At 45.6% G+C, this 22,264-nt stretch overlaps 10 protein-coding genes across 10 annotated transcripts; 6 read left to right on the forward strand and 4 right to left on the reverse strand.

Annotated features, from left to right (window-relative positions):
• Positions 1 to 171: 171 nt before the first annotated feature.
• On the forward strand, positions 172 to 1,629 carry BABINDRAFT_162925 (uncharacterized protein). Its single transcript, XM_019129619.1, has one exon. It carries the CDS (start codon positions 336 to 338, stop codon positions 1,377 to 1,379), a length of 1,044 nt encoding a protein of 347 aa, XP_018983598.1. The 5' UTR covers positions 172 to 335; the 3' UTR covers positions 1,380 to 1,629.
• Positions 1,630 to 2,106: 477 nt separating this feature from the next.
• BABINDRAFT_162926 (uncharacterized protein) lies at positions 2,107 to 3,600 on the forward strand. The gene has a single exon (XM_019129620.1). It carries the CDS (start codon positions 2,172 to 2,174, stop codon positions 3,120 to 3,122), a length of 951 nt encoding a protein of 316 aa, XP_018983599.1. The 5' UTR covers positions 2,107 to 2,171; the 3' UTR covers positions 3,123 to 3,600.
• A 222-nt stretch (positions 3,601 to 3,822) lies between these two features.
• Positions 3,823 to 5,041, forward strand: BABINDRAFT_162927 (SDR family oxidoreductase). Its single transcript, XM_019129621.1, has 2 exons — positions 3,823 to 4,161; positions 4,238 to 5,041. Exons 1-2 carry the CDS (start codon positions 3,903 to 3,905, stop codon positions 4,858 to 4,860), a joined length of 882 nt encoding a protein of 293 aa, XP_018983600.1. The 5' UTR covers positions 3,823 to 3,902; the 3' UTR covers positions 4,861 to 5,041.
• A 273-nt stretch (positions 5,042 to 5,314) lies between these two features.
• Positions 5,315 to 7,334, forward strand: KRE30 (ATP-binding cassette family ATPase). Its single transcript, XM_019129622.1, has one exon. It carries the CDS (start codon positions 5,370 to 5,372, stop codon positions 7,152 to 7,154), a length of 1,785 nt encoding a protein of 594 aa, XP_018983601.1. The 5' UTR covers positions 5,315 to 5,369; the 3' UTR covers positions 7,155 to 7,334.
• Positions 7,335 to 7,705: 371 nt separating this feature from the next.
• On the forward strand, positions 7,706 to 10,585 carry BABINDRAFT_162930 (uncharacterized protein). Its single transcript, XM_019129623.1, has one exon. It carries the CDS (start codon positions 7,813 to 7,815, stop codon positions 10,447 to 10,449), a length of 2,637 nt encoding a protein of 878 aa, XP_018983602.1. The 5' UTR covers positions 7,706 to 7,812; the 3' UTR covers positions 10,450 to 10,585.
• A 277-nt stretch (positions 10,586 to 10,862) lies between these two features.
• BABINDRAFT_89357 (SRP1/TIP1 family protein) lies at positions 10,863 to 11,951 on the reverse strand. Its single transcript, XM_019132881.1, has one exon. It carries the CDS (start codon positions 11,866 to 11,868, stop codon positions 11,002 to 11,004), a length of 867 nt encoding a protein of 288 aa, XP_018983603.1. The 5' UTR covers positions 11,869 to 11,951; the 3' UTR covers positions 10,863 to 11,001.
• A 2,035-nt stretch (positions 11,952 to 13,986) lies between these two features.
• On the forward strand, positions 13,987 to 14,389 carry BABINDRAFT_39767 (electron transfer flavoprotein regulatory factor 1; the record flags this gene model as incomplete). Its single annotated transcript, XM_019131941.1, has 3 exons — positions 13,987 to 14,049; positions 14,144 to 14,267; positions 14,328 to 14,389. 3 exons carry the CDS (start codon positions 13,987 to 13,989, stop codon positions 14,387 to 14,389), a joined length of 249 nt encoding a protein of 82 aa, XP_018983604.1.
• A 435-nt stretch (positions 14,390 to 14,824) lies between these two features.
• On the reverse strand, positions 14,825 to 16,543 carry DIP5 (Dip5p; the record flags this gene model as incomplete). The annotated part of the gene is made up of 1 exon (XM_019132968.1): positions 14,825 to 16,543. The coding sequence occupies one exon, from the start codon at positions 16,541 to 16,543 to the stop codon at positions 14,825 to 14,827; it is 1,719 nt and encodes a 572-aa protein (XP_018983605.1).
• Positions 16,544 to 16,746: 203 nt separating this feature from the next.
• Positions 16,747 to 17,154, reverse strand: BABINDRAFT_89438 (uncharacterized protein). Its single transcript, XM_019132883.1, has one exon. It carries the CDS (start codon positions 17,032 to 17,034, stop codon positions 16,795 to 16,797), a length of 240 nt encoding a protein of 79 aa, XP_018983606.1. The 5' UTR covers positions 17,035 to 17,154; the 3' UTR covers positions 16,747 to 16,794.
• Positions 17,155 to 19,901: 2,747 nt separating this feature from the next.
• Positions 19,902 to 21,761, reverse strand: BABINDRAFT_40103 (uncharacterized protein; the record flags this gene model as incomplete). The annotated part of the gene is made up of 2 exons (XM_019131955.1): positions 19,902 to 20,540; positions 20,592 to 21,761. 2 exons carry the CDS (start codon positions 21,759 to 21,761, stop codon positions 19,902 to 19,904), a joined length of 1,809 nt encoding a protein of 602 aa, XP_018983607.1.
• Positions 21,762 to 22,264: the final 503 nt, after the last annotated feature.

The raw sequence follows: 22,264 nt of genomic DNA on the forward strand, positions 1-22,264 counted from the left end.
CATAGTGATAGCGTATTCGACCTCCACAGGTGTCTCGATAGTATAGATTACCTAAGCATGTCCGGGTAATTGTCTCTTGAAAAACGAGCCTATCTGCGCCTCTGACATCTACCTCCAACACAAAAGAAACGAACATTACCTGGTGTCGCCTACTAAACATAACGTCCCTTACTTATCTACAACCGAACCAAATATACCCGTCAGTTCTTATAAACTTTACCTGAACAGAGGCCAATATCTTGTTACCTTAGCCATTTATTGATACCCCCCGGAATACCTTTATTTTTGCTGTCTACAATAATTGCCTTCCTCAATAACTTATATACTGCTTTGCCATGTCCGAAACCCCCCAGCCAAAGAACAATACGTCACCGAGATCGAACCGATCCTCGAAGAAGTCCTCTCCGGCACCGGACACCAACGGTAAACAGTCCAAGACTGCTATACAAAGAAGCAATAAGGTAGCCGTGAGTACAAGAGAGAAGGTGGTGAGTGGTCAAACTTCATCTCCCAAGGAGAAGGCCCCCGGGTCTCAATCTTCCAAAAAGACGTCAAGATCCTCCAAGGATAGAGCCGCCAAGAGCAGCCAGAAAGATTCGTCCGCTAACCCCCCAAAAGCATACAAGGCCCAAGAGCAGACTTTGCCAGATGGGAGCGCTCCTAACTTTGGAGGCTCAGGCGCCACAACAAAGCCTAAACGTATGTCGACTAACCCTAATGTCATCTCTGATGCCGTCTTGCTTAACAGCGAGAAACCAAACGTCGCTAGCACGACCAAGAAGGAGTTGAAGAACCGCGCCACCTTTCCTAAGAACCAGGGCGGAAACAGTCCAAAGAGAGTTGAGACCCAGTTATTGCCAAACGGCCAGAAGGTTGATTTCGGAAACAACGGTCCTTCTGAGAAGATTCTGGCAAAGTCCAAGGGAAATTCTAAACCCCTGGTGGCCGTTGCTGTTGAAGACATGGGGAAGTATGCCGGGTCATCCTTCCACGTGTCTCCTGCAGCCCTTGATTTACCGAAGCCCTCGTTTAAGAAGGTTTCCGGTAGCGACGCCAGCCCCGTTGCCGCTCTTTTATCCAGCGGGAACGCTCCACAAAACCTCCCACATTCAGTACACCCTGGGGTAGTCTCTTCCCCAATGGCGTACGCCAACATGCCATTACATATGCACCCGGCCTATGCCAATTACACTCCTTACGCACCACCTCCAATGATGCCTGTCCAGGCTTACCCGGTGGTTCCTCCGTACGGTTACCAGCACTTTGCGCCAGTGCCACCGCATTCTCCGTATCAGAACATCCCGCACGCGCAGCATCCTACGGGCCAAAAAATGTCCTTTAACGATCTTATTGCTAGTTCGAGTAACAGCAGACACTAAACCGGCAAATTGGTCAAGTCCAAACCTGCAGCATAGACCTGCAGTCTACAAAATGATATCATGACATTCTGTTTTTCCACATCATATGTTTGATGGAATTTTCTTTGTTTTTATTACATTTTATTGGTTGTGTGATATCCTTTGGTGTTTTTTCCTTTTACTTATGGGACGCTTTTTTCATGACTTTTTGTTCTCTACTGTGAACTTGTTCTGTTTCTGTTCTACCACTTGCGATTTTCAGATTTGATCGGGTTTGATCTCGTTGTTTCTTTTCTGTGTTTTTTCTGTTTTACTTTTTGATTGCTTTTGTCTTTGACCGATCGGTACTGTTTTCTTTGATCGGCCTATTTTTATACGCTACCTCGCAAGACCACAATAGGTCTTGTTTTCATTTTTTTTATCAACTCTACTTTTATTATGTCTTTTTCTCACTCTTTTATTCATTTTTTACTCTATTTTACTCTTTTTTTACTTTTTTTTTACCCTTTTTTGCTCTCTTTTACTATTTTTTTTTTTTTTTTTTGATCTATAATCTTTGATCTTTTGTCCTTTTTTTCTTTTTTTTTTTTGATGTTGACCACGAGGCCTTTTCATTAATGGTATATGCTTACTTGTTCCTCAAATCTATGTAGACTCGAAGTCCGGGGGCATAATCGGAGGTTGAAGTCTTGAAGATGGAGTTAGATACAGGATTACTTCTCCTCTTTAAACATAAGCCAGTATATCACTCGAGGGAAGGTAGAGACGCCAAAGGTGCAACATTATCTACATTTCTCTCGTCCATTACACACCATGGTGCTACATAATTCCAAATGGGACCGAAAGGCCACGCGCAAATACCAGGTAAAGCACGGTATCAAACCCAACCATGCCAGACCAGTGTTGGAGGCTTCTGATACAGATTCATCTGATTCGGAGCGGAGAACGGGCGAAACTACGGGCCAATCACAACCAAAGGAAGACAAAAGTGGGTGTACTGAATCTCCAAAAGTGGGAGAAACGTCGGAAACTGGTGAAGGTGACAGTGAGGAAATCAGTGAGGATGATGGGACCGGTGGGTATACATCGAGATGGAGAAGGAAGAAGTTAGGCTCTAACGCATGGAGGTTTAATGACCTTATCCCAGCGCTAGAAGACGAGCAAGACCTCAGCGAGATTGATCATAAAACGGTGAAGCAGTTCACCTTGGAAGCTAAAGCGCCTAAGAGTTTCAACAAGATTAGGACTTCCGATCTCACTGGCTTTGTTCTAGGGGAATCCAATCCACAGATGAACAATGAATCACTTTCTGGAAAACCCTCCAATCATATCAGACAGTTAACAGAGAAAGAGAAGACAGATTTCCTTGAAATGCAAGAGAGATCAGAAAGGCTTCGAATCCATCATAATATCCAAGATAAGTTTGGAGGCCGTATCCGCGATAACCAAAAAGGAACTACCAAGACCTTGGACATTGGAAATGCTGACCATTCGGCTTCCATCGAGACCAAGCTATTGATGTCGCGCAACAATACTTCAACGAACCTGCAATCCTTAACGAGCGACTTGGAATTGCTCTTGGGCTCCAAAATCTCACTCCAGGATGAGGCGACTCCTACCCAGTCGTTTATTATCCCTGTCACCAGCGGGTCTCACAGAAATTCTGTCCAACCAGTAATAAGAGAAGCGGTGTTGGAACCTTCAAACACGCAGCGCCGCCGGGAAGCTCCTTCAGACGACTTTTTGGATGATATATTAGGATAGCTAAAAAAAGATCAGCATTTCCATAGCGGGGTTTAAATTTAATTCCGCGATCTCTCAGTTCGCAACGCACAGTGAAGCTTGGTTACAACTAGAGTTTAGGTTGATTAGTTTCTACCCCTATCGTCGAAGTTGTAATTGCATTTCTGGCCCTCTCTGGCTTAATCTTTATTCTGACAGCTGTTTTCTACGGTGCAATAAATGACCCGTACCACTATACCTCGAAGCCCCTTAAAAAGGCAGCGGAACGACAAGCACTTGTATACATGGGCCGCATTGTGAGCCGTGCATAATTTAACCTCATAGCTTACATCTAGAGTCATCTATGTAGAGGCATAATCGGAAGAGTAAAGAGCAAGGAGGAAGGGTGAAATCACCAAGATGAGGTTACTCCTACATTTCACGTATATTCACCCCTCAAACCCGATCTTTCAAACGCCCAAAGAGCATTCAATCTATCGAATGGGTAGCCCTACAAGCGCGACCATAAAAGATTCAAACATTATTACCCACCGTAGTTTCTCTGTGTGGAATAACCGCGGTCAACTGAGCAAAGAGTCGTCAGATAGAAGCAAGGAGTACGTTTCTTATTAAGTGGTTGTGCTCATCAGAACTCGGCGCTGCCCCCAAACTTTAATCCGGTCATTTTGTAGTCTTGCGGAAAGTATATAGTTACGCACTTGATTTAGCCCAGTAAAAATCTCCAGATTGCGGGCCACTTTTAAGTCCAATCTCTTCATCTTCGTTTTAACCTTACACCCTGTACCCTCTCAAAACAGTTAAATGAACTCACAAAAGACTGCTGTCATCACTGGCGCCTCATCTGGTATCGGGTACGCTCTTTCCATAGAGATGGCCAAGAGGGGTTACCAAGTCTACGCTTGTGCTAGAAGATTAGAACCAATGGAAGAGTTGAAAAAGTATGGGGTCAAGACATTCAGGTGTGATGTCAGCGACTTGCAAAGCGTCTTGGAAGCTAGAGCGTACATTGAAGAGGAAACGAACGGCGCCCTTGATATTTTATACAACAATGCGGGTCAAGGTAAGTATAAATGGCCAATAATGACCAGTATTAATGTCTGATTATATACTGAAACAGTTTACTAACAATCATAATGCCTGCAACGTCTCTGCCATTGATGCTACCGACGAGCAGGCGATGCAATGCTACCAGGTCAATGTCTTTGGGCCAATTAGGATGACTCGTGAATTCTCTCGGCTTTTGATCAAGGCCAAAGGGACTGTTGTTTTTACTGGTTCTATCGCAGCGTTAACACCTTTTCCGTGGACCTCCATTTACGGTTCCACCAAGGCTGCGATTCACCAATTTGCGGCCGTTTTGCACTTGGAAATGAAACCTTTTGGCGTCAGAGTCATTAATGTGGTTACGGGTGGTGTGAAAACTAATATCGAAGACAATAGGCCTTTCCCTGCCACTTCAGTATACAATTGTCCAGAACTCGAAGCGGCGCTTGTCGTCACGAGACGAATGGTTAACGATAACCGGCCAATGCCAGCAGTGGTTTACGCCAAGAAAGTGGTCAACCACATTGAGTCTGGCAGCAACAAGCTTAATATCCATAGAGGTAGCATGTCTACTATCTTGCCTTTCCTTATGAGGTGGGTCCCAAGATGGGTAGTCGAAAGAATCATCGCTGGCATGTTCAAGTTGATACCGCTCTGGAAGGCGCTTCACAAAAAGGCAGCAGAGAAAGCCGAAGTAGATTTACGCTTGACTTAAGTAGGTATAAATCAGGTATGGACCTCCGGTATCTTGCCAATTGCCCCTGCTTCCGTTTTTCATCCGTAGTGATCCTGCTTTCTGTTTCTTAGTTCTCCCTCTATTTTCTATATGCGGACACATTTGTGTTGAGTTTTATACAGGCTTCAGCCCAGTCTCATATAAACATTGATTTCCAATTTTAAAATAAAGTAATAAATTTCTTTTGTCATAGCAAGCAATGCTAATCATATGATAAATATATTGCATACCTCGATACAACCATTGTGTGTCTCTTGGACCACTTCCCGCACCCTAGTATGTATAATGACGCGCGCGTGCCGCTCATTACAGCCGGGTAATGGCCATTTTCGCGTTTCTTTCTTTTCCTAAGCATTCTGTTTCTTTTTTTTTTTTTTTTTTTTCCAGCGCACTGCGAGTGGAAAATTATTACAGGTATATCACATCTATACAAGCAGCACTAAACCGTCTTGCATTGAAGTCTCTTTTTAAGTAAACCATCATTCAAAATGTCTGTCTCCGCCTCCAAAGCCAAGAGAGAAGCCAAGAGAATTGCAGCCGGTAAGAAGCCAAAGAAGGCTGCCGTCACTGCCGAAGAAGAAGCCGCCGCTGCCATCGCTAAGATGAAGTTGCAGGAAGATGAGTTTGGGATTTCCGACCGTGTCACCACCGGTGTCTTGGACTCCTTAGGGACTTCAAGAGATATTAAGTTGTCTTCTGTCTCCTTGTTGTTCCACGGTAAGGTGTTGATTCAGGACTCCACCTTGGAATTGAATTACGGGCGTCGTTATGGTTTGTTGGGTGAAAACGGTTGTGGTAAGTCTACGTTATTGAGATCTATCGCAGCCAGAGAATTCCCAATTCCAGCACACTTTGACATCTACTTGTTGAACGAGCCAGCTGAGGCATCTGAGTACTCTGCCTTGGAGTATGTTGTGCGTGAAGCCGAAATCGAATTAAAGAGATTGGAAGACCAAGTCGAAGACATTATCGTCCAAGATGGGCCTGAATCCCCAGTCTTGGACGGTTTGTACGAAAAGATCGATTCTATGGATCCATCTACTTTCGAATCCAGAGCTGCCATCATCCTTACTGGTTTAGGTTTCAATGGTACTACCATCAAGAAGAAGACCAAGGACATGTCCGGTGGTTGGAAAATGAGAGTTGCCTTGGCTAAGGCCTTGTTCGTCAAGCCAACGTTGTTGTTGTTGGATGATCCAACTGCCCATTTGGACTTGGAAGCCTGTGTTTGGTTGGAAGAATACTTGAGTAGATTCGATCGTATCTTGATCTTGGTTTCCCATTCCCAGGATTTCTTGAACGGTGTATGCAGCAACATGATCGACTTGAGAATGCAGAAGATCATGATGTTCGGTGGTAACTACGATTCTTACGTTAAGACAAGAATCGAATTGGAAACCAACCAAACAAAGGCCTACCAAAAGCAGCAAGAAGAAATTGTCCACATCAAGAAGTTTATTGCTTCCGCTGGTACCTACGCCAACTTGGTCCGTCAAGCCAAGTCCAGACAAAAGATTTTGGACAAGATGGAGGCCGATGGTTTGATCCAGCCGGTTGTTCCAGACAGAGTCTTTTCCTTCAACTTCGCTGAGGTTGAAAAGTTGCCACCCCCAGTGTTGTCTTTTGACGACATCTCCTTCTCTTACGACGGTAAGCCAGAAAACAACTTGTACGAGCACTTGTCCTTCGGTATCGATATGGACTCCCGTGTCGCCTTGGTCGGGCCAAACGGTGTGGGTAAGTCCACTTTGTTGAAGATCATGACTGGTCACTTACAGGCTCAGAATGGTCGTGTCTCCAAGCACTCCCACATCAAGATGGGTGTCTACTCCCAGCACTCTGCTGATCAGTTGGATTTGTCCAAAACCCCATTGGAATTCGTCCGTGACAAGTTCTCTCACATTTCGCAGGATTTCCAGTACTGGAGATCTCAGTTGGGTAGATACGGTTTGACCGGTGAGGGCCAGACCTCCCAGATGGCTACCTTGTCTGAAGGTCAGAGATCCCGTGTTGTCTTTGCTTTGTTGGCGTTAGAAGCTCCAAACATTTTGTTGTTGGATGAACCTACTAACGGTTTGGATATCCCAACCATTGATTCTTTGGCTGATGCCATTAAAGCTTTCAACGGTGGTGTCTGTGTTGTTTCTCACGATTTCCGTCTTTTGGACAAGATTGCCAAGGACATTTACGTCATTGAGAACAAGACCGCTACCTTATGGGAGGGTACCATCCTTGACTACAAGAAGAAGCTTTCCAAGAATGTTGTTCTTTAAGCACTTTATACCCTTTTCGTGGGGTTTCGCACATCCCGCTTGGTTTCATTTTTCCATTGCTTTTATCATGTATCGGTCTTAGGCTTGTTTCAACTAAATCACTTTTCTCTTTCTCATTCATATTATATATTTATTACTTATAGATATCCAGGTTTAATTCTACAACTTAGTTCACTCAGTCACCTTGCTAGATTTCGTTGAAAGTGTATGTGCCAATATTAACACCCAACACTAGCCCAACCTGCTATCCACTCAGCTGTTCGGGCAGGTATAACCACCTAGGTTCATTCCACGTCAATCTTCATTATTCCCAGCAAGCTATCATTAGTGGTCGAACAATTTTCGACCTTTGGCAATAGATATGTCTCCTTTCGAACGTTTATATGCAAGGTAGATGCTCCTGTATCCACTTATGTAATAGGAGCCATGTTTCCCTGCAGCTCCGTTGAAAATTACCGAATACGGATAAAAGTAAACAGAATCATTCGATGTTAGTGGAAACAGGGAAGAAAGAGCGCAAAAAGTGCAAAACGGCTAAATTACGTGACCTGAGCTTTTAAAGAGTAGTAGCATCAAATACGTGAAAGGCAGACCAGGTTAAAAAAATACATAAAGACCCTTCTCTAACCGGTGCCTTCATCTACCCCCAAACGCAAATATGACGTACTCCTATATCCCTGAATTACCCCCAGCACCGAGAGAGGCCTTGAGTACCAAGCCAAGAAACCGAAGGAAAACCATGTCTAATTTCCACAACCGTCAGGTTGACCCAGGATTTTTCTCTCTGCCTAGTAACTATCAAGTGAGACCCGACTCAACTCTCTCCAGCTATCAGATCCCAGTACCGTTCCGTATCCAGTACCCTCCCAAGTTGAGCCCTAACTCCAAGAAGAACCCCAATCCACAGAGTTTTATATTTGACGGAAATGAGTACAAACCAGTGAACCTCTTTGAAAAATTGGTTAAAAGTGCGAACAAGCTTCCAGTAAACCATTCAGGGGCTGCTCAAGCGATGAGTGTCATAAATGAAGCGATGAGTGGGGAATCTTCCAGGCAGGTGAGTAACAACATGCAGGTATATGACATAACTTCTAAGTTGCACGGTCTTGGGATGAGTTCTGTGCCAAATGTGGGTTGTACTGGGAGTAAGACAGTTTCCACCTCGGCGGTGACTCTGGGGGCAGACGCGAACGCAAAGAGCACCGTAGACGATTCGTACTACAACTTGACAAGACTGTCAGATGATGAGTTGGGTAATACTGAAGACTGGCAGGTATTTCAGTACCCAGTGAGACCACCAGATCCGATACCAACTATCGAAACAGCCCCAAAAGTGCTCGAAGAGTCATCGTCTTCAAGTATGGTCATAAATCTTAGACTAGCATCTTCTTCGTCATATGCATCGTCTAACAGTATACAGAGCAGCATTAAGTACCATTCTAATGATAACTCTCACAGAAATTCCTCCATTGGACTGTGGGAAACGCTTGCAACGGGGCCCAAAGAGCTCGAAACAAAGATACGCCATCTTGAATTTCAAGACAAAAGCACAGGTTTCACAGACTTTGAAAATGATAACAAGGGTGTGGTGAGCAGATCATCCGTGGCTTTGTCTACCTCTTATAAGTTCCCACCAATCGACGCCCCACGAGATAACACTCCGGCCGAGGAACTCCAGAAAGTTGGAAATCGCGTGTCCTACCTTACCCTGGACGGTAAAATCGAGATTCCCGAGATCGAGCAACCCGCTGACATCCCGTATTTCTCGACACAAATGAATTCGTCAACGACTCTCAGAGGGTCTGATCCAGAGTCTTCCAGTGACGAATCTGACAAGGCCTACTCCCTCAACACTGCCGCTGGCATATCTGCAAGATTGGAACGCAGGTTTGGGTACGAAAAGGAGAAACAGGTGGAGCCGATTGTGAAACCAATTTCCACTGCAAGATCTCGCCATTCGCGGTCGAAATCAATGTTCAATATCGATTTAGAAGGGCTAGTACCACAAGTTTCTACATCATCAGCTTCAGGGCTTTCTCGGAGAAGTCATATCCGATCAAAATCTCTGGTTAGTGTTCTCCAGAACCAACTCGACCTCGAAATTGAACACATTTTCGCTCCACCTGCCATAGACGACGAGATTGTATATGATACACCTCTTGAAGAAAGCCGCTTGTCTAGGCATCTGAAGACTGCGAGCGTTCCAGCTATGATGCCCGACCGTAGCTTCACTCCCACTAAACCGTTGGCCTCATTCCACCGTCTGGTGACCACAAATGAGCCCCAACGTTCTCAGACCCAGAACATTGTTTATCAAAGGGGTGCGTTCGAAGAGGTTTACACGGCTTCCAAGGACCCTCATGTGGTAGTAGCATCCCAGGCATGCTCATCTGTTTCCTCGTACTCGAGTTCGGGCAGCTCGAAAGTGTCCAACTCTACGTACGCCTCGTCTGTTGCAGACAGCATTGTGTTGATGGACTTGACGGACGACACGGTAGATGTCACGGTAATCGGAAACAAGAGATCGAACACTATCACTTCCTATAAGAGTTCGTACGAAAAAACGAAGGGAGGCAGAGTGGTGGAAGTGGTGTTGGTGGACGACGACGAGACTTGGGGATCTGCGAGCAATCCACAGCCCCAACGAGTCTCTTCTATGTTGTCAAGTTTCTCAGATTTGGAAAGCATATATAACAAATATGTTGATAGCAACCTGGCTATGCCGAACTACACCCAACGATATCCTAAGAATTCTCCACCAACGACCCAGATCCAGAAGTTTAGCAAAGGCAAGAGCTCTAACTTTGCCCCATATACTTCTGGGAGAATCTGTGAGAATTCCTTTAGTTTGAACCGTACGTCGCTGGTTAAGAATGCCTTGGGTGGCTCTAAGGAACGTGCACAGGTGCATGCCATACTGCAGACGATGGAAGGCAAAGCTGAAGAAACCAGCCAGAATGCAGAAGATTCATCTGATGGAACCTGTCTGGAGGTAGGGTGTGCGACTCCTGTCAGGCTTCGTACGTGTATCCCACAAGTCGTGTCTTCGAGTGTGGTCTCTCCCACACGCGTTAAGGTACGCTTGGGAAAGGAAGCGAGTCAAGCAAAGGAAAGGCCCAAAGTTTATCAGACCGCAGCATGTGATTCTGGCTCTCCAGTTAGAAACAGGTTGCAGGTCAAGAGACAACCCTCCCAAAAGAAGACAGAGGATATTTTGCGGGAAAAGTTGTCGTCAGACAGTTACTATAACTACAGGGGTGAAAAGTATGATTTTACGTCGTTTATGGCTAGCTAAGGTGTTAGAGCTTGTTCATCTGGTTACTGTTTCTTATTACTCAACGACAGACGTAGAAGAATCGCGTATCGGCCCCATAGATGGGAGCTGAAGATTGAATATAGGTCAAGGAACAATCAAATAAAAATAAAAAAAAAAGGAAAAAAAATCTCCGTAAGTCTGCGAAATACTTGAGCCGATTAATGTATTCGAGAGGGTGTGGGCATTTACTGATGAATAGTGCGGAGATCCCAGATATCCCTGGTTGGACTAAGCCTCTATCTGTGCATTAGAACAATTCAACACCAAGATACCATTTCTGTAAGCCAGGGCGGTCAATTATATGCATTACCGGAGTCCGCGTAAAATACACTTTTGACTCAAACAAAACGGAGTCCTTTTATCTCCCAACGGGGTGGTGCTCAAAGCGGAGAGGCGCTGCTGGGGTATCGAAAACTATTCACCCACTCTACGCACTGAACCTAGTTAAATTATTAAATTAGAAAGATACATGTATCAGTTTTATACATTAAAGGGGTATCAAACCCGGAATGCGGTTAAAGAGAAAAGCCCTTACAACAACAACAAACCGGCCAAACCGGCGAAAGCGGCAGAACCAGCGCCAACCATGTTGGCACCGGCCTTAGAGGTGGCAGAGGAAACCGCGGAAGAAGCACCAGAAGCAGCAGAGGATGCCTTAGAAGAAGCAGCGGAAGCAGCAGAGGACGCCTTAGAAGAAGCACCGGAAGCAGCAGAGGACGCCTTAGAAGACGCAGCGGAAGCAGCAGAGGACGCCTTAGAAGACGCAGCGCTGCTAGCAGAGCCGGAACCAGCAGAAGCAGCAGAAGCGGCGGCGGAGGAAGAGACAGAGGAAGCAGAAGCGGCGGCGGAGGAAGCAGCAGCGGAACCAGAAGCGGCGGCGGAGGAAGCAGCAGCGGAACCAGAAGCAGCAGCGGAGGAAGCAGCAGCGGAACCAGAAGCAGCAGCGGAGGAAGCAGCAGCGGAACCAGAAGCAGCAGCGGAGGAAGCAGCAGAGGAACCGGAAGCGGCAGCGGCAGAGCCAGAGGCAGTAGCGGAGTCAGAGGCAGTGGCGGAACCAGAGCCACCAGCGGCACCTGGACAATTAGACTGGGCGGAGTTGACTTCGGCGGACAATCTGCTGGAGTAGAAAGGAAGACCAGTGACGATGTTTTCAACGGAAGCGTATGGGAAGCCTGGGGTGAGCAAGGTGGTGTAAGAATCGTCGGTGTAGGTCTGGGCCGCCAAAGCCAAGTTCAACAAACCTGTTGGAATACTGGCAGCGAAAGGCAAGTATTCGTTGAGGTTTGCCTTAATATCGTTGACCAAAGCGGTGATGTAACAGACATTTGGGGTTTCGTCGGCTTGGACAGCGGCAACGGCAACCAATAAGGCAGTGGCGGAAACGGTAGAGTACTTCATTTTAGATATGTAGTGTAGGAATTGAGAACAGAAAACGGAAAAATGGAGGCGCAGAAGAATAGAAACTGGCTAACGAGCCTTTTATATTATTACTGTGGAGATGAAGAATTCCCTTGGGGGGCCGACGAGAGTCCCAGAGTCTTCGTCCTTCCCCACTTATGCATGCACAGTTCCGAAAAGAGTAATTACCGATGTTTGGGGGGGTAAATATAGGGAGAAAGGGGGAAAAAGAAACGGCAGGTATATAGATGGAAGTTCAAGATGGCTAATCCCTCACCCTTTTCGAGCCTCTTAGAGACTTTATGCATGTCTGGTATAGTTTGCACATGGGGATGCAGGTATCCATGCACACCGAACAAAAAGCAAGATTGTGCACACCATGCGAGGGAGAAATAATCCCTTCAAAAATGGCACAATTTACTATCAATAGGTACAATGTAGACGTAGCAGTCAAACAGAGACAAATAATTCAATCGGTAGAGGGAAGAAAGCCCAAATAGTGAGAGTGAGGGCTATTGGTACTGTCGACACGAATTGTCTGCATGTGTAAGCCAACACGAAAGCCCCTGGTAGCAATGATAGTACGATGTGCCGTGCATAATATTTCGCCTCCTTCGGCACTGTAGATACGCTAGTCATTGCTCGGTAACCGACGATTACTGTGCGGATTTGAAATATTCTTGAATTCAGCTCGTTTAGGGTTTCCCGTACAGGAAACACCGGTCTTTTGGTTCTAGGTGTGCATTCGCTCGTACTATGCGTCAGCATGTGGTAATTTTTGACCTGTTGGCTGAGGTTTAGCCAGTGTGAAACGTGCACGGAAAATGGAATATCCCCAATGGATAGTCTGGGACCTGGGGAACACTTAGACTAGGCGCTGATATATTTGTGGGGGTGCCTAAAAGTCTAATAATAGGTCGCACGTGATTTGTGAAGCCTTTATTCCCAGAAGTCTTGCTTTAACTAGGCGTGTTTAATCTACCCCGTTATAGGCGAGGGACTTACCTAGAAATGTTCTCTTGGTCACAATTCACAGAGGTGTGTATGCGGGTTCCCGTAAAATGCCAGCAGTGTAGCTTGAACTTGCTTGAAGGGCTTTACTCCCCCCAGAGCTCGAGTTTAGAGTTTGCCTAACTCACCGCAAATTTTCACGGAGAAGTATCTAGGGAAAATTAGAACCTTGGTGACTGTGCTGAGGCTGCGCCCGCAACTACATGGCTGATCGGCTACGAACGGGCCCATCCTTACGTTTCACTAGCGATACGGAATAAGTCTACCGTTGGATAATTTCGAGACTTGAAATCATTGGATTGGGACGGCTGGTTTGCTGCTCCAAGCCGATCGGCCCGATGCTTCCATGTGAAATTGGTGGCGCAGGCCAAAACTTTAGGAGCAGGGTACATAACACGGTCGTAAAATCACCTCACCGGCAAGTTCCGCGCCACCTTAACCTGAGTCAGGTGCGTAACGCAGGCTTACAGCTCCTTTTCCTTCACCATAGCCTTGCATGATACCACATATTTTTTTACTGCAAGTATGTTACTTCGATACTGCCGAGACGCGGCTACTAGCGATCAGTACATTTTATTGCTAGTTCGAATTGGCTTAACCCACTCAGCCCCAGGATGCACGTAGATGAGCTGGTGTTTCCATTACTCCGTATGCAGACGCAAACATTGCACCATGAAATAGCATCAGGAAGTAAAATCGATCCCTTTTGATACATAACTACATCATAGTCGAGTAAAGAGGTAAGGTTATCTACTTTAACCACTCTGGAACTTTTTTTTTCTTGCTATGAATTGTGGTACTATGGAGCTAGTTCACACACAAGATATACACAGAAACCGAGCTATATGGCTTTTGCTAACTGTAAGCTTACCATCTAGACACTACGCTTTTTTACAACTTGTGCAGCTTAAGACACCACCAATAGTAAGTAGCCCTTTTTATACAGGTCAATTTTAATCACGTGACATATAAATTGACCATCCCTGTCTGAACACATCAAGTCTTTCGTAGCACCCCTGGTGTATTCAAGTAAACACTGTAGTTCAGCTCGATGCTATCTATCGCCCAGGGTCTTGGATTCCTCTAATCGTTGAGAGAGGTTCAAGCATGGATCCTCGAGTTCGCCAATTATACAAAAGCCTTTTGTGGATGGGTAGAGACTATCCGTATGTAGCGACCTTACTATTCCCGTCCCTCAACTATACTCTCCCTGGGTGATAATATACTATTACGAAGATTGTACTAATCTCCTTGGGGAACCAAGTCTCGCAGGCAAGGAATTAAATACTTTCGAACCAAGTTGCACCGGGCATTCATGAGCCAATCTCATCTTCAACACGAACTGGACATTATAAGGGCTTTGCATAGGGGGGAATATGTCATCAAAGGTATGTGTTTATTTTTCACCCAATGTTCTATAACGATCATCTACTAATATTTGGTGACAGAACTAGAAGCGTTGTACTTTCTCTCTAGGTACCGTGCCGTGAAGAGAAGTTACTATGACTAACTACGTTTTGTGTTCTACGAGATGACACCCAATACTAGACTTGACGGCAGGTAATCCATTACGCTGTTTTAATCTTCACTCCGATGGCACTACTTTTTGGCTAAAGGTTCCTAATTATCAGCTGCTTGATATGAGCTTTTGCAATCCGGGTATACAGTGGTTTTTTTCCACCGAAACTCCCCACCGTCAATCAAACAAGTGTGTTGCCATGGCACCCCAAGACTTCCTATGGCAGTGATTGGGACGGTTAGGATCCAAGATACTGTGATTTCATTGCAGACTATTTGATTGAATTATTTAAAATTGCGCAGCGAATAGAACCTATTAATAAACAAAACGAGGTACACGTTACGCCCCTGTATAATACCCAGAGACAGATAAAGAGATAAGAAACAAGAACAATAAGTGGAAGAGCAAACGTGCTACACCTTCCGCTTAGAACAACAACCCGATGGAGTTTTCATAATACCATTCAAGGTCTCTCTTACCGGCTCTGTCCAACTTGTATTCGGCTTGCTTCTGGAGGAATTCCTCTTCTTCAGCGTCAACAATATCCTTGAAGGTAAATAAATCAGCCTCTTCTGCCTTCACTCTCTTACATCTGGTAAAGATCTTGTAACCAAAGATACAGCCGAGGTAGACGGGAATGCCAATATAACCAGTGATAAAGGTCTTGTAGTCGAACTCACCAATAAAAACGGTAAAGTTCTTGATAAGGGCAACCACGATGCAACAAGTAAGGGCAAAGTAGGTGGAGTATGGTGCGAAAGGAGCTCTGTAGACCAAATCGCGGTGACGGTCAATACCCTGGGCCTTCAATGCCCTCATGAAAAAGATATGGGTGACCAAGATGGAAATCCACGTTAACAAACCGAAAATCGACACAACGTTAACGAAATAGATGAAAATAGTGGCGGATGAGGAGGCGCAGTTCATGTAGGCTAAGGCACAGAAGAGGGAGCAGAAGAGCATGGAGTAAACTGGAACACCACGCTTGTTGGTACGAGAGAAAATCTCCGGTGCTTGATTGTTCAAAGACAAACCGTACAAGGTTCTGGAACTAATGTACAAATCAGAGTTGGAAGCGGAAATAATGAACAACAAGATAGCGGCGTTGATGATGTGAGGCAAATATGGGATACGCGCATTAGCAATAGCAACGACAAATGGAGACGCAGAGGCAGAGGTAGAAGCCTTATTAGCGGAGAGCAATTCTGGGTCATCATAAGCGACACAACAACCCAATAACAAGACAGAGATACAGTAGAAGAAGACGATACGGTAGAAAGTCATCTTGATGGCTCTTGGGACATTTCTTCTTGGGTTTTCAGCTTCACCGACGGTGACACCGACAAGCTCAGTGGATAAGTAAGCAAAAACAGCGGTAACCAAGACAGCGGCCCAGGCAACAAACTTACCGGTGTTACCAGTGATATGAACACCATCACCGCTGTACTCCTTAAAAGCACCAGGGTCCTTCCAGTATCTGAATCCCAAACGATCATGAGTTGGGCCCCCACCCAACATTAAGATAAACAATAAGAGCATTAAGCCGATAATGGTGACAATCTTGAACGAGGACAACCAGAACTCGAATTCACCAAAGAACTTAACACCGAAAAAGTTGATAGCGATGATGAGTAAGAAAATTATGGTGATCCAAACACCCGGGTTAACCTTTTCACGAGGAATCCAGTACTGGATAACTAAAGCACCGGCAGTCAACTGGTTAGGGCAAATAATCAAAAACTTACACAAGTAAGCGTAACCAACACCGAACCCCAAGGCAGGATCACAATATCTTTCAGCATAACCAGAAAATCCAGATGGCAAAGGAATGTAAGTGGCCATTTCACCAATGGAACACATCACACAGTACACAATAAAACCGACAAACGAGTAGGCAATGAAGATGGAAGCAGGGCCAGCCTTGGCCAATGCGGCACCGGTACCAATAATCAAACCGGTACCCAAAGCACCACCGATGGCAATCATGGTAATGTGTCTAGCCTTCAAATCCTTCTTCAATCTGTGGCTATCAGAAATGGCCACAGGTGTGGAGCGGGACAAGTCCAAGTTGTATTCTTGGGTTCTGATGGAAAGGGCATCTCTTTCGGAAGTTGGATAACTCGCACTTTTTTCGAGGTCCTTCATTGTGTGGAATAGAGAGAAGAAATCAGAAGTGGGATATTAAAAAGGTAAGGACAAGCCGATGAGGTTGCGTATGGATAAAGTCTAATAGTCTTTCCCGAAGGTATATGAGGGGAGTATGAAGAAGACACAGGATGGTATAAAAGAGGTGAAGTTTTACAGTAAAGGGACTGATCCCGGGGTATTTATATCCAGATGAGGCTAATCAGAACTGGGAGTGTAAGAGCAAAATATAGAATGTGTTGCATATTTTTTTATGCACGGCAAATGAAATAAAGAGAATAGGGCGACAGAAATGCATGGTGAAAGTGGGGACGAGTGGAGATTAGCCACATGCAGGCAGTCTTTTTTATTCCAAGGTCAGCCAGCCGGGTTAGGCACCTTGTAACCAGGAATATGGCCGAACGCGTATATTTCCACTTATAACCACAGCTCGTATACAGATATCTCTGAGACCCTCTCCATGGTTCTGTAGCTACGGCCACTGGATGCATTTGAGTGCATAATCTTTATGGGGTGGTCTCAGTAAGCATCACCGAGATACAATATTTCAAGACTCAACAATCAGCCTTTAAGAGGGGTCACCTTCCCCTTTCTCGGGCTTATTCCACGATAAGTCAGATTACGCGAGGCATTCTAACGTAACAGAAAAAATTAAAATAGGCATCTATACATGGTAATTGAGACAGCATGCAGAAAAAACAAGGCGCTTGCATAATGCCGCAGACCTACGGCGGCCGTGTCTGATAGGTACCGGATCCAAAGACCCCGAACATGTATGTCACCCGGAGCTAAACGCAGTGTGCATGTATACATCATACCAACAGTACAGAGTCGAACTCAAATGGAATAGCCCACACTATATCTTTAGAAAGCCATGAATCTGAACGTCATAAATGAAATCAACAGAAAAATTCTCGGATAATTCCGGCGTCGGTAGGAAACGCATGACTCTAGGTATGCGGGCTTGCAAAGCTAGCCAACGGCGGGGGAATATAGAGCTAAGGCGTTTTAGCAAAGGCATAACCTGATAAAAGCCTACTTCCTGGCCTCAGATCCTACATCATCCGAACAGAATGAGGAGACGGTGATAGATACCAAGGATTCGTAGATAACCAAATTGTGGGGAGCCAAGCAATGATTTAATGATACTGCACTAGCTGCTATCGGAGCAAAACTATAAAAAATAGTGCATCCGAATAATCTTTGCCAAGCATTTTGCTAGAATGTACAGCAGTTTTTCTGCACTGCTAAGTTCTTCGTTGGCTCGAGTAGATAAGCGCTTACTTGGAAGAACATTATTCGTCTCTTATAGTTGCGCTGACAGTACACAATAAGTCAATCGAGATTAAAACCGCAGACTGAAGAGCATACTATGTAATTTTCAGTTGTTGTTAATATTGACGCTTTAACTTTGTCAGCCAAAAAAAGCAGGGTTCGAGAAGGGTAGCATCCAGCGTAGTGACCAGGGTGCTGTGCCAAGAGTGTCGTAAACTTGACGTGTATACGCCTAATGTAATATACAGGACTACGGCGTTATATCCTTTCTTGTTTCTTTTTATTTCCCTTCTACTTGGCATTCCTCAAAGGTGACCTCTAAGAGTCACACAACGGCATTTCTTCGACTGACAGGCATCTCCATGTGCCATCCATTAATATAGGAGATAAGGACCTAGCTAGACTCACAGAGACGGTATGTGGGCTTTCATTTCTCTGAAGATGTCGTGATCTTCAACATGTAAGCTTTCATCGGACTGGATCGGGATCGTTAAACAAGGTATGTTAATGGTGTACTTTAGTCCGTCATGCGTACCACTTCATCCTGGTATCCACCCAGTTGGCTCTGCTACCCCGCCGTATATACAAAGAAGAGACACTTCTTACTCTCCATATGCGACCTATATACCGTGGCCTGGATTGGTTTGAACAGACTTTACCCCTAAATAGAAAGCATCATCCTACATAACGGACCATTTCAAGAATCAATTATCCGAATACTAAGACAATGTGCATGAGGAATGCCGGGAACATCCATGCATGCAAGCTATCAATGAGCTGGTTATGTATACACGGGCATATGGGAAAGCGATAACTTGAACACTTTCCGTCACTGTCAGGGCCTAGTATGTGCCAATCAATAGAGTTATAACTTAAAGTTTAGGCTTTAATCAACCACAAATATCTTAGCTCAGTACACGCCATTCAATTATCGCTACAAGAATTTGGTAGCTATAATGCTGCCCACAGATAGGTATAGGTGATAAAGAAGACGTACATCCCCACCAGAAATGCTTGCATAAAGCGTATCACCATCCCCGCCTTCACATACTTCAATAGGAAAGTAGACGAATCCTCCGCTGCCTTTAAGTACTGGGCGGGCCTTCCGTGAGCAAGACAACACGAAGCGCCGTAGGAAACTCCTCGGACACGCCGCCGTAGGTTAGACGCATGTACCTACTTTCAACGGGCCGACAAGAAGGCGGGCGCATGCAGCTTCCTGCTCCGAGAAGGCTATATGTGCCTGGTGTCTTCTATAGCCCGTGCTTCGAGGTTTATAGTAGCTGGTTTGCCCGTGGGTATGAATGCAAAAGCCGCTTGTACGGCAAACTGAAAACGTGCAGCCAGATGCGCAATGTACGGCGGTTTGATCGTCATATTTCGGTGTGGGTAACGCTGGAGGGGGGTCACGACGTTCAGTACCAGTCCTTTAGAAGAGTTTGCAGATGTTTAGTGTTACTTCCGTTCAAACGGTGTTGTACGCACGATTGGACATACTTTACCCGGGTTTTCCCATGAAGTGGCTAGATGGTGCATAACTTGACATAATCACACGGAGGAACATGCATAATCATCCTGAATTAAGCACGTACTCACCCCACAACACGAAAATCCGCACTTCCAGGTTATCGCTCTACGGCACCATCCAAATGTGATGGCAGGAAGCCTCTCTGGATGAGTACTGGCTCTGCTAGGGGGTGTTGGTTCTCGGATGAAAGCGAGGAGTGCCTGCGGCATTATTGGGGGTACTCTGGGACACTCCACAAACAAGGATACAGCTCCACATTTTAAACGGGATTTGAGTGACGTGACCCCAAGATTCCGAGCGCCAAGTGGTGAAATATGTGGCACAATATCATAACACACTGACCTGGCACCGTTTCAATGTAAATTTGAGAATCATGTTTCTGAAAACGGATGCTAATATTGGCAGACCTCGAACTCTGTATTGTAAGTACTAGGATAGAGCATTCCGGCGATCGTGGTTAAACTTACTTATTTCGAAAAAAATAATAATGCGATATCAATCGGGCCATGCCATGCGAACGATCCTTTCAGGGGTCCTATATAAATCCTAAAAACGCTAGCAAAGGACGTTACAGATACGGCCACCGAACTTGACCTCGCGGCTCCAATACAACATCACCAACTCCAGAATAAACTCGTGATCCCCAATTGAGTAAGGATCCAAGCCCATTTCGTAAATATCGTTGGATTCAATGTAAAGGGCTATATCAGGGGCACTCGACGGAGGCAGAGTCTCGTCCTCATCATCCTGGTAGCCAGGCTCGTCCCCAGAAAGCTCGTTCATCACTAACTCGGTGATAATAGAGAAGATCCTGATAGTCATATTCTGGAAGTAGCCCACAATATTCAAAGAGTCGACGAGGCCGGATGAAAGAGGGCCACCCAAGGGATTCGATCGGTTACTTACGCTGGTGGAGTGGTCTAGGGTTGAAAGATACTCTCTGTCCATTTCGTTAGCCACGATGTTCGCCTCTCCTGCAGACGCCCACCACAAGAACCCAGACCACGCGAATTCGCTCCAAGTAACGGGCTCTGAGACCTTGGCCCACCATCTCTGCAAGGATTCATAGCTTTCGTCCTCGTCGTAATTGTCCGTGTCATCCTCTCTGCAAGCGGTTTGAGCGCAAGCATGGGAGATGGAGAGATCGTAATGGTCGTAAAGAACCTTCAACTTACGCAAATCCCGTTGAGTAGCCTTTAGGATGTGGTTTTGGTTTTTGTCGATATAGTAGCTAGAGCGGATCACCTTCGGTAGCTCAGGTGACACCACAGCCGAGCTTATGATACTCTGGTGATCGCTATGTCCGGAGGAGCCAAGTGTGACGGATATGTCGTACAATTGGCTCTTGTAGAGGATAATTTCATCGGTAGTGGTAGCAACGAAACCTTGCCTCTTCGCCCTTCCGTCATCGCTCTTGAAGACCAAGTCTATGCTCTCAATATGATCGATATCGTTGATTCCGATATTATACAACGGTTGGTAGTACCTCAAGAAGTCGAGTAAGTCTGATCTGCAGCCACTGTTCTTCAACACTGGTAGCACCTCCTTCGGAACCGTAGAGAGAATGGAGAGACAATAAGAAAAATCGCAGTTCTCCTCGATTGACGTCGCAGGAGAATACAATAAAATCCTCTTGCGGAGGAGGGCATACTTCCAGACGGTAAAAATAGATGGCCCTAAGCCCTGGATCAACGGTACCAACGAACTGATCATATGCTCCTTTCTGGGGCCATCGTGTTCGGACAACAGCTCCAGGAACGGGTTGGTAGCCGAGTGGAACGAGCTTCTGCGCTTGGCCTTGGATTTCTTGTCAATATCCACGCGGTGTGACTCGTAGAACTCATGGAATGCACTGTAATCAAGGAGAGCCTCTCCCTTTCCCTCCATGAACTTTGCCAACCAGAAACCCAACTTACTAATGTAGTCAAAACCCAACGTGTAGTTAGTTGGCTTCCAGGCCGATAAGTAGTGGTCTGAAAAGACATTCGACGGCAAGGAGGAGTTGTTGCTGAGCATATTGTTGAGTCCAGGATCCACCAAAACCCCCAAGGAATACATTTTGACATCCTCTCTAGAGTGGATCGCGTCATGGATGTTGTGACTGTACACCGACACACCGTACAAGATGTCAACGCCATCGATTTTGGATTCCTGTCCCGGCTTGCTATGGACAAAGTAGATGACATCAGAGCCCTTGGTATGTAATCCAGACGGCAACGCTTTGAATTCAATGTTATCCAACGAGTATTGCTCCGGGCCCTTGACATCAATCTTTTCAAACCATTCCAAGCTGTAGCCAGTGTGCACATCGAATTTCACAAGAAACATTGCGACGATCGGGTTCTTAGATACCGAAACCTCGCCCCCAGAGTATGCCTGGTTCTGGTGCGTGAACTGGAGAGACGACGAGGGCATAAGGATGTTGGTTAAGCTGTGGTGACTCACAGAGGGCCGGAGCCCCGGGCCACTCCAGGGAACTTTCAAGTTTCCGGACAGAACAGAACTAGAGGCCAGTTCGGACATGATTAATCCAATAGTTGGTTTTATTGGGTATCTGAGGGATGGGACTAAAAATGAATATCTGTTGCCCCTTGGGCACGTGCAGGATTTTTGGCTTTCAATCTGCCGCATGCGGTCATGCACGCTGGCCATGCGGAGTATGTTGAGACCCAAGGGTCCTTTGGTCTTTATGCCTTCATAATGTAATAATGTCAATTGAGGTTAATTGTAGAAGATATTAGAACATGTAAAAATTAACACTGGTTTTACTAGAGATCAGCTCCTTCTGTCAGAGTTAGAGAGTTGTTTCAGGAACCTTATGAGGTTCCAGTTGAGGCTACTAGGATTGTTTGATAATGAGTATCTGAAACTAATCCTGTCGCATAAAGCAAATGAGGCACCGAAGAAAGCTATATAAG

This window comes from Babjeviella inositovora (assembly GCF_001661335.1).
Source record: "Babjeviella inositovora NRRL Y-12698 unplaced genomic scaffold BABINscaffold_11, whole genome shotgun sequence".
Lineage (NCBI taxonomy): Eukaryota > Fungi > Ascomycota > Pichiomycetes > Serinales > Babjeviella > Babjeviella inositovora.

Bases quoted from the DNA above. Each gene is read 5' to 3' on its own strand.
- BABINDRAFT_162925 (XM_019129619.1), top strand. From the start codon at position 336: ATGTCCGAAACCCCCCAGCCAAAGAACAATACGTCACCGAGATCGAAC.
- BABINDRAFT_162926 (XM_019129620.1), top strand. From the start codon at position 2,172: ATGGTGCTACATAATTCCAAATGGGACCGAAAGGCCACGCGCAAATAC.
- BABINDRAFT_162927 (XM_019129621.1), top strand. From the start codon at position 3,903: ATGAACTCACAAAAGACTGCTGTCATCACTGGCGCCTCATCTGGTATC. The intron at 4,162-4,237 runs GTAAGTATAAAT...ACAATCATAATG, and splicing joins ATACAACAATGCGGGTCAAG to CCTGCAACGTCTCTGCCATT.
- KRE30 (XM_019129622.1), top strand. From the start codon at position 5,370: ATGTCTGTCTCCGCCTCCAAAGCCAAGAGAGAAGCCAAGAGAATTGCA.
- BABINDRAFT_162930 (XM_019129623.1), top strand. From the start codon at position 7,813: ATGACGTACTCCTATATCCCTGAATTACCCCCAGCACCGAGAGAGGCC.
- BABINDRAFT_89357 (XM_019132881.1), bottom strand. From the start codon at position 11,868: ATGAAGTACTCTACCGTTTCCGCCACTGCCTTATTGGTTGCCGTTGCC.
- BABINDRAFT_89438 (XM_019132883.1), bottom strand. From the start codon at position 17,034: ATGCATCCAGTGGCCGTAGCTACAGAACCATGGAGAGGGTCTCAGAGA.